The 13244-nt window shown below is 46.1% G+C and overlaps 3 protein-coding genes across 5 annotated transcripts in view; 2 read left to right on the plus strand and 1 right to left on the minus strand.

Annotated features, from left to right (window-relative positions):
* The first annotated feature begins 1704 nt into the window (after positions 1 to 1704).
* Positions 1705 to 4783, plus strand: dhrs9 (dehydrogenase/reductase (SDR family) member 9). The gene is made up of 5 exons (XM_076040030.1): positions 1705 to 1862; positions 3166 to 3486; positions 3623 to 3881; positions 3975 to 4138; positions 4515 to 4783. Exons 2-5 carry the CDS (start codon positions 3171 to 3173, stop codon positions 4739 to 4741), a joined length of 966 nt encoding a protein of 321 aa, XP_075896145.1. The 5' UTR covers positions 1705 to 1862; positions 3166 to 3170; the 3' UTR covers positions 4742 to 4783.
* A 378-nt stretch (positions 4784 to 5161) lies between these two features.
* On the plus strand, positions 5162 to 8715 carry rdh1 (retinol dehydrogenase 1). Its single transcript, XM_076039740.1, has 6 exons — positions 5162 to 5384; positions 6164 to 6196; positions 6348 to 6678; positions 7553 to 7811; positions 8116 to 8279; positions 8363 to 8715. Exons 1-6 carry the CDS (start codon positions 5382 to 5384, stop codon positions 8584 to 8586), a joined length of 1014 nt encoding a protein of 337 aa, XP_075895855.1. The 5' UTR covers positions 5162 to 5381; the 3' UTR covers positions 8587 to 8715.
* Positions 8681 to 13244, minus strand: part of lrp2a (low density lipoprotein receptor-related protein 2a) — a 43565-nt gene continuing 39001 nt past the window's right edge. For all 3 annotated transcript variants that reach the window (XM_076039738.1, XM_076039737.1, XM_076039739.1), the window contains 9 exons: positions 13112 to 13231; positions 12806 to 12893; positions 12216 to 12283; positions 11134 to 11251; positions 10918 to 11038; positions 10541 to 10651; positions 10260 to 10376; positions 9935 to 10006; positions 8681 to 9855 (listed from right to left, as the gene is read on the minus strand). In XM_076039738.1, coding sequence (XP_075895853.1) covers positions 9676 to 9855; positions 9935 to 10006; positions 10260 to 10376; positions 10541 to 10651; positions 10918 to 11038; positions 11134 to 11251; positions 12216 to 12283; positions 12806 to 12893; positions 13112 to 13231 — 995 coding nt within the window. In that variant the 3' untranslated portion in view covers positions 8681 to 9675. The remainder of the gene's footprint in view (positions 9856 to 9934; positions 10007 to 10259; positions 10377 to 10540; positions 10652 to 10917; positions 11039 to 11133; positions 11252 to 12215; positions 12284 to 12805; positions 12894 to 13111; positions 13232 to 13244) is intronic.

Below are 13244 nucleotides of genomic sequence, written 5' to 3' on the forward strand. Positions count from 1 at the left end.
TGGCATGAAATGGAATTTAAAAAGAATAAACATATTTTGTCAGAGCAAGAAGACAGTACGTTAAAAAAAAAAAAAAAAAAGTGAAAGAAAAGTGTTTTCGTTCGCAAATAATTAGCTTTGTGTTTAAAACTCTACATACATGTATTTCTTCATGGAAGGAGCCAATACAGTGGGTCATACAAATTGAAAGCGCTCAAAGTAAAATTAATAGCTTCAGTTCAATTCAGGGTCTAGTTGAAAATTTCATAAAGGAAAGTTACAGTTTGTTCAGAATGAAATGTTAATCAATGACCAAGAAGCAAATTACGAGGCACATTGAGAACCTCACAAACCTGTCTGTAAAGTCAAACGAGTCGTGTCAGTTTGCCGCTGTACTTCTTACACGTTATACATCTTCCATTCCTGCATATTCCTGCATGCATACCTGTGATTGTTCACAGCAGCAAACGAGGAAAAAACATACTAACATACAGTGATACATTTACAACACCTGCATGCGAAAGTCTAGAAGCTGCTTGTTTATATTATGGTATGGAGCTAAATAAAGAACTGATTGATTCGGTTTGATTTGATTCCAAATAACTGTGGTGAGAACAAACTGCTTGGGGACTCTTGGCAGGATCTGCTTAAACAGTTGAAGTGCAGCTTTCAAATATTTCGTCTATAAAACTGTACCCAATGATAAACTGTTAATCGATGACCAACAGACATATTACAAGGCACATGGAGAGCCTTTCCACACCCACCAGGAGTTGGAGTTGGGTTCAAGGAGTTGGGCGCCAAAAAACACTTAGGTAATCAGCAGTGGGTGGCAGGGAGAGATCCCTGCCATCGCTCCACCACCATGAAATGTACTGGGGTTGAGCTAAACATCCATGACTGCTGATCCCCAGCTGATGACCCGTTCAGGCTCACAGAGGTGTTTAGAGGGGCACACCAGCACAAAAGCAGCGGTGTAGGTGGTGCAGGTAGACCAGGCATGGGCAAACTACGGCCCGGGAGCCATGTGCGGCTCGTTAAGCTTTTTAATCCGGCTTGCAGAATTTAAAGAAATTATATGAATAGTAAGTCTTTTTTTTTTATTATTATTATTCTTAAGTATTTCATCCATTTTTTTTTCAGTCTTTTGCAAGTCACTTCACTAAAGAGCTAAATACCGTGGGGCTTCAAAGATACATATTTTGTTGTAACGCTTTTTTACAACGCTTTTTTTTTTTTTTTTAACGCTCATTTTAAATTAACATTGAAGCACGTGTTTGTTTGTTTTTCTTAAACATTCCAAGATATATATGTTTTCCCTATAAGGCTGGTCACCAAAACACTCCATCCATCAGCTTCTGTTCCGGCCCCCTCTGTCAAATTTTAGAACCCAATTTTAGAACCCAGTGTTGCCCAGCAGTCAAAGACTTTGCCCACCCCTGAGGTAGACCATCAGCCTGTATCTTCACAAGGACCTTGACTTCTTTGACAACTTAAAGTTTCTGGCATGTAAACAGTTGCGAAAGTATGACATCACTTCCTGCTTTTTCAGCGTCGCTTGTTGTCGCTGTTTTTTTTATTTTAGTTTTTTTTATTTATTTATTTATTTAGTTTAGTTTTTTGTATGGATGTGACAATCCCCAAAGTGTCCAGCAGATGTCGTCAATCGACGCCCTGAAACTACTGTTTTAAAAAATAAAACCCCGGAAGTCCTAGGTAAACTATGCCAAACAATGTAAACGAGGGGGCGGGGGGGGCCTTCGAGTGTAGGTGCTTACTGATTTACTGTCACTGTGTTACTGTGGAGGGTGTGTGGAGAGTGCTCCTTTGTGAGACGACGCAATTTGTTTTCTGGCCGCGACAATAACCATCAGCTTCACCGCGTAAGTTGTTTCACCCCTTCCTTTTCTGTACGCGGCTGCTGTTTCTGCAGAGTTTATGGCCTGAAGGAGGTCGCCAGGTTAAAGGAGATAGCCAAGTCCTTATCGCTCCAAGTCATGAACAGGAACATCCTGTTTTACCTTTAAAGTTTAAACGATGCTGTTTCGGTGCCACAGTGTCACAGTTCCGTGTTTGACAGCCTTTGTCATCCGCAGTTCTTGCTTTTGTTTGTCTTCGGACCTTTCTTTCTTCCTCTTACCTTGAGTACCTGCAACACCTGGGGGGGGGGGAGCTCATTATGTCGCGATTAATAGTGACGCTTGGGGGGGGGGGGAATGAATGACGGTGCCTCGAGTGAATAAAAGTAATATTATAATTATAATAATGAAAATAGTCTAATATGCTAAATATGTTTGTTGGTTCAGAAATTATCAAAGTAAACGTTGTTTGGACACTGTCATTTACTGATTATCTTGCAGATAACATTCATTTCGCTGTGTACACCAGGCTGTTCGTCTTCACGTGTGTGAAATAGTCATTTTAATGTTCGGCCACATAGATGCCGTTGTTACGCAATTTTGCGCAATTTTAAAACAGTAAAGGTAGGTGTTAGCCACGCCCCCTTGCTGCGTCACTCCGGGGAGTTGCCGGGGAGTGAATTCTTTTGACTGGCGGCAGGTCACGTTCTGCCTCCGGCTAAATGGCAGTCTCAACTCAAGCAGTCGCGTTCATTCATTTCTCAAGTGTACTGAAGATTAGACTTCTCAGTTTACTCTGGCGTTGCTTTTCACATACACTCACACACGAGTGTGCTCTTCTCACACAAGCAAACACACACACACACACACACACACACACACACACACACACACACACACACACACAGCGCGCAAGTGTTGACAAAGCCGCTGAAATGAATTAAGGCGACTGGATGACACATCCCCTCACGATGTCTCTCGAAAGCAAAGGTAATGCTTGGCAGAGGTTGAGCGTGGAAGGCCTGCCGGGCAGGTTCCAGGTTCCAGGTTCCAGGCAGCCGCCTGACAGGCTGACTACACCTTTCTGTAGAAGGTATTTGGAAGGTGATTGGCCAAACTTTTTTTCCGGGGGGATGGGTCGCATTCAGAGGCTCCCCTGTCATTTTCTCATGGTTGAGGAACGTACGCTCCAGAATTGCACGAGGTAGATTCCAGGGTTGAGATCTGAGCGCTCCGAATGCCTCGCCGGGTCAGCGAGGAGTCTTAATCAGATTGTGTCACGTTCGGAGTCACGTCACGACGACGGTGTTTCCCTTCCATCTTGCAGACAACATGTGGCTGTATATCTTGGCGCTGGTTTGTCCTCTCTGGTTTATCCATCGCTGGTACAAGGAGAGCAAACGGGTCCCCAACAGAGATGAGAAGTACGTTTACATCACCGGGTGCGACACCGGATTCGGCAACCTGCTGGCGAGGCACCTGGACCAGATGGGCTACCGGGTGATCGCGGGCTGCTACACCGAGAAGGGCGAGGACGAGCTGAAGAAGAGCGCCTCCGACAGGCTGAGCACCGTTCAGCTGGACGTCTCAGACTCGGCGAGCGTCGCCAGAGCCGCAGCTTTCATCAGGACTCTGGTTGGAGAGAAGGGTGAGTTGAGGGTTACAGTTTTTCTTCCAGGAGTTGGATCATTCTCACTTTTTTCACCCCTAACCCATCTTCATCACAAGCTAATGATCCCCTCCGCCGTTTGTTTTTTTGTTAATTATACGCACGATTGCTGCAGGCCTGTGGGCCGTCGTCAACAACGCCGGCATCGCCTTGCCCTCCGCGCCCACCGACTGGCTCACCATCCAGGACTACAAGCCCATGCTGGCCGTCAACCTGTGCGGCGTCATCGACGTGACGCTGAGCGTCCTCTCGCTCATCAAGAGGACGCGGGGCCGGGTGGTGAACGTCGCCAGCGTGTTCGGCCGGGTCAGCGCCTTCGGCGGCCCCTACTGCATCAGCAAGTACGGCGTGGAGGCCTTCAATGACCACCTGCGGTGAGTCGATGAGCGGACTCTGTTTGTTTGTGTGAGTGTGTTTGGTCGCCTTCGCTCCCTGATCCGCCTCCTCCCCCACTCGATTCTTTTCAGTTTGAACATGGCGCCGTTTGGCATCAGAGTGATGTGCATCGAGCCAGGATTTTTCAGAACCAATGTGGCCGACCCAAAGCTGTTGAAGAAAAGCCTGGACGAGCTCTGGAGCAGGTTGCCCCAGGACGTGAGGGACGAGTACAGCCAAGACTATATAGATACGTGTGAGTGAGAGCAACAGGAACACATTCAGGGTTTTTTTTGTTTGTCTATTTCTATTTGTTCCTGTTCATTTAAAGGTCCAGTGTGTAATATTTGGCTTGATTTATGATTTTTAATTGGTAAAAACTTAATATACTGCCCATAAATACGTGAATAAGTGTATCATTCACAGTACAATAAAAGGGTGAATGTTCACGTCCTCGATTAAACCTACGAAGAAGTAGGGTAGACGAGGTATCCAGGTTCAATTTCATGGGCAAGCTGGGCGGTAGGGGGATGCTGCTATCTAAAATGTAACCACTTGATGTCGCTGTTTCTTCTTCAAAATCCACAAATATCACACACTTAACCCCTAAACCCCAAAAATCCTTCTTCCAGCCGTGAACGAGGTGCCGAAGCGGATGAAGGTGATGACGGACGGTAACCTGATGAAGGTGGTCAACTGCATGGAGCACGCCGTCTCCGCCGTGCACCCCCGCACTCGTTACTCGCCTGGCTGGGACGCCAAGTTCTTCTGGCTGCCCCTGTCCTACATGCCCACCTGCCTCGCAGACATAGTCCTCCTCAAACTGGCGCCCACTCCTCTCGGGGTCCGTAGTCCGTGATCGCCTCCTCGACCCCATTAATAAAGAAAGTTCAAGACTGCATGACTCCAGTGTCATTTGGTTTCTGTCGCTCTCGGTTGTAAATGGAATTACACACCACCAGATTATGAGTGAAGACTCTGTTGTTATTGCACTTGGCTCGGTCCCCAGACGTTATCATCCCAGGCACTATTGATTATGTCATCTGTTGTGGTTCTATCTCAGCTATAATTACTCCTTGACCAGCCCGGGTCTTTTACTATTGCTCTTATTCAGTGTCACACTTTTACACCGTGCAGATCGCGTGATCGTCTGTTTTCCCTTTGTGTCTTGCAATAGTTTACTTCCAAATGTCAATACACAGGAAGGCTTTGGGTCGTTCGGGGGCACTTGAGGTAAAAGGGGAAACACACTTATCAAAACCCAGAGTCGTGTAATCTAACGTGGTTGATTACACAAGGCTGCCGGTGCTAGTGAAACATTTAGCTCTATCTGCTGTGGACCTTGACTCTGCAGACACGCACGCGGCTCCGGCTCTCCCTCGTACGACTGAAGCCTCAAGTTTTTTGAGTCGTGCGGAGACCCTCCAGAGCTCAGCTCAGCTCAGCTCAGCCCGCCAGCGCGCAAGAAGACGAGGCCTTCAGCTGGATGAGTTGCAGCCATGGTAGGTTGCACTGTCCGCCGACATCTTCCATCCCTGGAACTTCATTTGAATTGTCCACAGCGGACAACACAAGCTGCTGATGTGTGTACACATTTGGATGGGCTTGTGTTGATTTATGTAGAAAAAGTTTGGAACGCTACTTGGGCATGCCAGGAGTTTAATGCGGTCTGGTGCCACCTGGTTGATTAAAGGGACTTGCACGACTAGTTTGTTGTTGTAGGTATCTACAGACAGATATATAATTAAACCTTGCCTTAAAGGAATGTATATGTGGCCAGCCAAGAAACGCAAATGTCACCAATGTCACTTGTGACTTGGATTATGAGCCAAACTATCTTGCGCTTCTTCTTGTCACGAGTCACGGTGATGCTGAGGGTCGGTGCTGCCACCGACCCTCCGTTTTACCAAACAACGGTCAAAACAAGACAATTGCCACAATACCAAAAGTACCAATACATTTTGTGCGTATCATTTGTGAGTATTGTTGAGTATTGTGTAATTTGTCAGTACTGATTTTGGTTTCTGTGATTTTTTTTTTTTTATTTTTTTTTTAAGAGAAAATTATTTTGATTCATTGTTTGTTCGTCTTAATATCTTACAAAAGTGTAAAAGCAATTTTTAATGGACAACATGTAGCAAGCACTATAAAATCTAGTGCAGCTTTAATTGGAATTTTTGAATATGAACAATGGATGTTTTGAGGTATAACTGTTTGTCCACGGTCCTTCAGTTCGCACTGCGTTCTAAAAAATGTCTTCCTGTCATGTGTTTCCCACCAGGTGTTCACTGAAAGTTTAACCTGTTTGTGGGAGGTAGGTGAACTTTTCCTTTGAGGCGGGTGCAACACGCCCACCCCTGCCTGGTGTCAGAACATTCACGTGTGATGAGAATAAAAGAAAAAAAAGAAAAAAAAAAGAAAAAATAATTCCCCAATGACGGCAAAGCAGCGGCTTGTGTTTCCAGGTGATCAAATCCCAGCCGGCCTTGTGCTGCGGTTTGCTCCTGGCCCTCCTCGCCGCCGTCCGCTGGCTTGTCAGGGACTCCCTCAGAGTCGACGGCAGCGAACGGAAACACGTGGTCATCACCGGCTGCGACAGCGGCTTCGGGAACCTGCTGGCCCGCCAGCTCGACCGCAAGGGCTTCCACGTCGTGGCGGCGTGTCTGACAGAGAAGGGCGCGGCGGACTTGTCCGCGGCGACCTCGGCCAGGCTGAAGAGCCTCGTGCTGGACGTCACGGACAGCAGCAGCATCGGGCGGGCGGTGCAGTTTGTGAGCGGGGAGGTCGGCGAGCGAGGTGAGAGAGGGGGGGGGGGGGGTTGGACGGACAGTCCTGGCCGGGGGTGGAGGAGGGGTACCAGTCAGAGGAAGGCACCGGAACAGATAAAGGCATCCTGGAGCTTCACGTCATGACGTCATCCTCCTCCTATGCTGATGTGTTTGACTCGCAGCAGGAGTGAGGCCTCACCTCCACCGCTGCATTTTTATATTTTTTTTCTCCAGTTTCCTTATGACAGTGTTTCTTAAAGTGGGTGGCGGGCGTTAAACACGAGGTGGGGGGGGGGGGGGGGGGGGTTTCCTGTTGTTTATTTGCACAACATAAATGTCTAAGAGGAAAGTGAAATGAATGTTAAAAGTTATTCGCACAGCAGGAATGACTAAAACAGGTGACTTTTTAAGCAATCTTTAAAATAATACACAGGAGTTGGTTTTTGTGTCGTGAGTTGGATTGTATGAACATTGTGCTAGGAGGATGAAACATTTGTTTCCCCAAAGTATTGCTTCCTGGAGGGCATGTTGTAAATAAAATAATCAAAACTGAACAATAATCAATCAACCGGTCAAAATAGATTCGAACGAGTCGTCTATGAAGGTTTTCAGTCGTCCGGCTCGTCTTAAAGTAGAAGGGCTTAAGTTAGGGCAACTCCAGGTCTATTTGAACTGGTCATTCATTTGGAAATTAATGAGCACTTTGTTGTACAGTATATTGTTGTGTGTCATGGCAACTACGACTAACAACTTTATTCTTCTCAAGTGAATTGCCATGAATTAAACTTTAACACAAATTACATTAAAAAAAAAAGCACCATATGTCAAGTCTTTATTTCAAGTTCATCCATCTGCCGTCATGTACGAGTTTGGCAAAGACTCCCTGTTGTTCCCCCCTGCAGGACTGTGGGGCCTGGTGAATAACGCCGGCAGGTCCATCCCCATCGGCCCTCCCGAGTGGATGCAGCTGGAGGATTTCACCAAGGTTTTGGATGTGAACCTGATCGGCGTGATTGACGTGACCCTGCAGTTCCTGCCGCTGCTGAAAAAGGGCCGTGGGAGGGTGGTCAACGTGGCCAGTATCCTGGGGAGGCTGTCTCTCATTGGTGGAGGATACTGCCTATCCAAGTTTGGAGTGGAGGCCTTCTCAGACTCCCTCAGGTACTGACTTGTTGTTCAACCGCACTGAGACTCAGCGTAGCGTTATTCTAGCAGAGGCAAGAGACAGTTATAGAATTCACCTGTAGGTGGCGATATTGACCCAATTGTAGAGTTGTTAAGCGATCTGCCGGGTGGAAGTCTGAGGCTCCATTGACACTTTTTCCTCTTGAACTTGACCTATATATATATAAAAAAGTATTCCATCAGAAAATGTTTTCTTTTAAAAAAAATTAGTACTCCATCTGAGTATTGAACTTCTCCAATTTTTCATTTAAAAAGCAGTTTTTCCCCCGTGTTTTCCCAGGATTAACATGAAACCATTCGGCATCTCGGTGAGCATCATTGAGCCTGGATTCTTCAAGACAAACGTCACTCGGCTGGATCTCATCGAAGCCGACCTGAGGAGGCTGTGGAGCCGCCTGCCGCAGCCAGTCAAGGACTCCTACGGCCCCACGTACTTTGATGAGTGTGAGTAGGGAGGACGCGAGTGAAGCTCAGACCACTTGAGGAAAATTAAGCATGACTCCTCTGGTGTTTGTGTTCCCATCTAGACCTGAAAGCTCAGGACTTCTCCATGGGCCTCCTGTGCAGTCCGGACATCTCCAAGGTGACCAGGTGCATGGCGCATGCGCTCACGGCTCGCTTCCCCCGCTCGCGCTACGCTGCAGGCTGGGACGCCAAGCTGCTTTGGATCCCTCTGACCTACCTGCCCTCGTTTGTCTCAGACTTTTTTATCAGTGTGCTTCTTCCCTCACCCAAGGGTCAAATAAACTAAAACCTTGAAAAGTTGTTATTTATACATCTGTGACTGTTTTTAGTGGTGGAAATAGTAGCGTAAAGCGAGGGGGGGGAAAGACTGTTGAGATATCTTTCTTTTTTACAAAATAGGAAATTTATTAATTCATGTTTCAGCAGCAGCAGCAGCAATTTGAACCGTACGGACACACTGTGGATAATCAGAGGATGTAATTTTATTTCTCCTCATTAGGATACTAAATAAATCATTCTGTAGGAATTCATTCACTTTTTTTTTCCTTCAGGACTGCATTTTCTGGTCTCGTGTTATCATTAAGGATAATCTGATACGATCATTTGTGTCTGTGTAGCGAGAGATGGGACACGTTCAAGGTCTCCTTCAAACAATTTTGGCCACTTTTCATTCATTCATTTCTTAAAAATCTCAATCATGCTGATTCAGTCATACACTCAGGGAACATGAAGACATTATTCTTTCTGATTGAACCTTGAATCTCACATTTCAGGGCATGCGTCCCCTCACTCTGGACTAGATCTCTTTGAATTACTCTAAAAGCCAATTATTGTTTTATTTAGATTCCTGCCCTGAAAATGAGGTATATAAACATGACGGATGAAAAAAATGCATTAATCTTTTTTTTTTTTTTTTTGCTCAGTGGCAATAAAGAGCCGCTACTCACACATTTCTTTCATCATGTCATATATCGGCGCTGTACATCCAGAATGTGACTTTTTGTGTGCGTGACATGTGTTTGCATTGAATTATTTATAGGCTCTATTGCAAAATATTTTCCGACAAGTTCTCACAGTTCAAATTTACAAATATACAACTTATTAACATCTCTATCAGCAGCTTCAGTGCAAAGATATACATATCGTACATCAGAATAAAGAAAACATCAACACAAGAATTGGCATCTGAAAGCCATAAGGCAAAGTCACGGACATAGACTCTTTTTTTCTCCTCAATTCTATAGAAATGTATCTCTCTTCCTTAAACCACGTTGAGATTTGTACACAGGCTGCATAAAAAAATAAATTCTGTGCAAAGCGTTTCTTTTCTCTCTTAATTTTTTTTCCTCCTCCGACTCCTGCTGTGAGAGAGGGGTTATACGTCGCTGTCCTCCTTCACCAGGTTGGCTGTGTCTTTGAAAGTGTCCTCGGTCGGGGAGAAGGCGCTCGGTCGATCCCTCTTCTGGGACTTGGCAGCCGGGACAAACGGCGACGGCTCTGAGGCAGAGGTGCCGCCGCCGCTGCTGCTGCTTCCCCCGGGCTTCTCATCTTTCATCTGCAGGGGGCGACACAAAAGGGTTAAGCCAGCCACAAAGAAGACAAGGACCGTTCTCTTAACTCATCCCCAACTGTACCTCTGAATATGAAGGGTTTTCAAACGTAGCGCTCGGCTTCAGCTTTCTCATGAACAGGCTCCACTTTGACTCCTGCATGCAAACAAAAACAGGGATATCGAGTCGAGGTTTGCTGGCCTGGATCATATTAAACCCGATCTGCAACGATCCAGAGGGCCGTAACCTTTTTTTCATTCATCATTGTCATCGAATCATCGAATTATGAATATATCAAACAAGCGGGATATTGACAATATTCATATTCATCACATGTGGAATCGCAAAGAGTGCCTGCTCTTGTGTTCTTGTGGATTATACGGCAAAAACAACCGGATGAAATTGTCACCTGCACAGGTTTGGCATTTCCTGATGACGTGTTGATGACGGCAACTCTGTGATCGCCGTGATAAGTCGGGTTCACAAAGTTGTTTTCCAAATGTTCGCCGCTTGCATTGACGGTCACCTGTGAATAGAGGGGCAGCTGTGAGAGATCAGTGAAGCTAATAACACTGGCAGTCTATGATACAGATCATTTCGAAGGCTCTTGGGCCGATTTCTTCAAGGCACGAGGGTCAACGGCAGGAGCTCCAACAGGACTTGGAAGAAGCTTTCAGGCAGCTGCAGTACCTGTGTGGCGTGAATGACGGCGGGATCCCCAGACATGCCGGGAGAAGTGGCATACAGCGGGTTCTCAAATGTGATTGGCTGCCTCCCAGCTTCCATGGCAAAGTTATCGTCCTGTCGTGATATGTTAGAAATTGTATTTACTTTTTCGTAAAGGTCAAAAGGTTTAGACGCAGTTTCGTTCCACTTGTTCCGAAGCAAAAAGCCCCCTCGCATGTACCAGCCATGTGTGTCTTAATGTTTTTTTTTTTTGTTGTCTTAACGTCAATATGTCTTTCCACACACAGTAAAGGTGCAACAAAAAATAAACTTTGCTAAAAGTAAATTTGTTTGTGTTCAAGGGAAACGTTACGACTAGTGAGCGTGCGGTCGGGCCGTACCATCTGCATGGCCGTGTCAATGAATGACACTCCAATGTGCGACTGTCCCAAATCCACGTTGTCACCGGAGCGAAACGTCACCCCGTTGCCAGTGTCGGCCGACTTCACCAGGCTGCTGAGGCTGGACGGGAACAAGAGACTTGTGTTTGGATCGGAAAACTTCAGTTCTGCCTGGAGGATCTTTTTTATTCATCACACTTTTCACAGCTTTTCTACCTGGGCAGTTTGGGCATGGAGGGGATGAAAGATCCGGTACGTTTGTAGTTGAGGAACACGCCGACCGCCAGCGCCCCCGTGATGAGGATGATGATGGCTGCCAGGAGGACGGCCACGGCTGAAAGAACCGAGGTCAAATGTCAAGTATCACGTGTTTATGAAAGGAGAGCGTCAGCAAGGCGCCGATCACCAACATTCACCCCTCAAACAGCATTTTGCTGACTAGTTGTTTATTGCTGCGCGTCTTTTAGGCCACCCAGCAGTTTGCCAGACCATTAGAGAAGTTACACAGTGATTGACTGAGGTATTACTTGGCTATTTATTAATAAGAGGTTGGCCACCTGAGGCCACTCAGCCAGAGACACTTTGGAGTGTGGCTCTTGATGATTCAAGATTCTTCTCCATCCAAGTTTTTTTTTCTTTAATCATTCTGAATGTAAGGATATATTTTAGGGATCCCCCCCCCCACACAAAATCCTCAGGAACCTTGTGCTTTACTGCTTTACATTGTTGTTCCTCATTACCTGATGTGCATCCAAATTAAAACCTGTGAGGTTACATTGAGTGCTTCTGCAGGAAATGTGATCTGGGAAACTAACAAGGAAATGATGCACTTTCATAAAATAAAATAAAAAAGTGGGGCCTTAGGTTTTCTAAAACATGGAATAGACAAAAGTTTATGGACAGCCCGTCACTAACAAATAAAAGACATTGGTCCCAAACTGAAAAGAAAATGGAGTCATATTGACAGGGGAGTGAATCACTTTTCAAACTAACAAAAATAAAAGCCCACCGTCCAACCCTTCAAACATCTTCGCAAACACACACATACACAACTGGTGGTGTTGACTCTCTGGAAACACACACTGACTGAACAAGACAGGCTCGTTATGTATCCTCCAACCAGGCTGATTGCCAGCAGCTGGTGAGTTCAGCTCAGGTGCAGCTAATGCCACTGATCAGCAGTGGCCATCTGACACAAAAACAACCAGACCAACAAGACCGGGCTTCGAAAGTCCAGACGAGAAAGATCACGGTGCAAAGTTAAGGCAGATGAGGGCGCTGACGAAAGATTCCAGTACCTGTTCCTGCTGGAGCTCCCTTTAACTTGCCCATCTCACAGTAGCTGCCCACATAACCATAAGGACATCTGCAGAACATAAAGAAAGAACAATTGTTTGAGGACACTATTCAACTTTTACAACTTGTCACCAAATCCATCCATGCAGCTCTGGTGATACAATGTCCAATAGAATCCACCATCCACCAAAAAATAAAGGGCTCTATCCTGCTCAGATGGTGTTGTCCAAGTGTGTGGCAGTATCTGCAGACCACATTTTCACACTTTGCAAGAGCAAACATGCACAACCTGGACGTTTAAGTGGATTATTTTGCTGAAAACGTGGTCGTGGATTGAAGGCAAACTGGACTCGCAACTCTCGCAACAATTGTATACACATTGTATATACAGGTGCTATAGGCTACCACTGTATAGGTTGGTTTGGATTGATTGGATTCTATTTGGACTGGAAATACCAACAGAGCCTCCACCAATCAATAGTAAATGATTGATGGAGAACTATTTCTAAAATGACTTGGTTAAAAAAAATACACACATACATACATACATACAGACTTGATGAATGAACAATCCATCGACAAATGTACTCACTTGCACTTGGGTACACCACCTTCGGTGTAGCAGGTCCCACCATTCATGCATCTACATGCAAGGGGCATTGGGATACTTGGCTCAATGGCTGCAGGAGCAAGAAGCCAGGCATACATGGAATCAACAACAACAACAACAACGTCACGCATTTCACACGAAGCACGCAGAGGCAGCCGAGCGGGTGTGAAGAAGACGGAGGAGGGGTTTTATGAAATGCTGAATGAGACGAAGAGGAACAAACGGACTTCCAGACGAGTGCGCAGCTCTTGCAGGGGTGGGCGGAATGCGGAGGGCTGCGTTTCTTACCTGCGTCGCATTCGTTGGAGTCGAACCGAACGGGGGAGGATCCCTGTGGACAGGCGCAGGTGTAGCCACCGGGTCGGAGCAGACAGAGGTGGCTGCACACGTTCTTGCAAGGGTTGGGCACTGAAAAAAGGAA

Source organism: Nelusetta ayraudi, unplaced genomic scaffold (assembly GCF_046127955.1).
Source record: "Nelusetta ayraudi isolate G7.1 ecotype Tasmania unplaced genomic scaffold, CSIRO-AGI_Nayr_v1 ptg000060l, whole genome shotgun sequence".
In the NCBI taxonomy this organism is placed as follows: domain Eukaryota; kingdom Metazoa; phylum Chordata; class Actinopteri; order Tetraodontiformes; family Monacanthidae; genus Nelusetta; species Nelusetta ayraudi.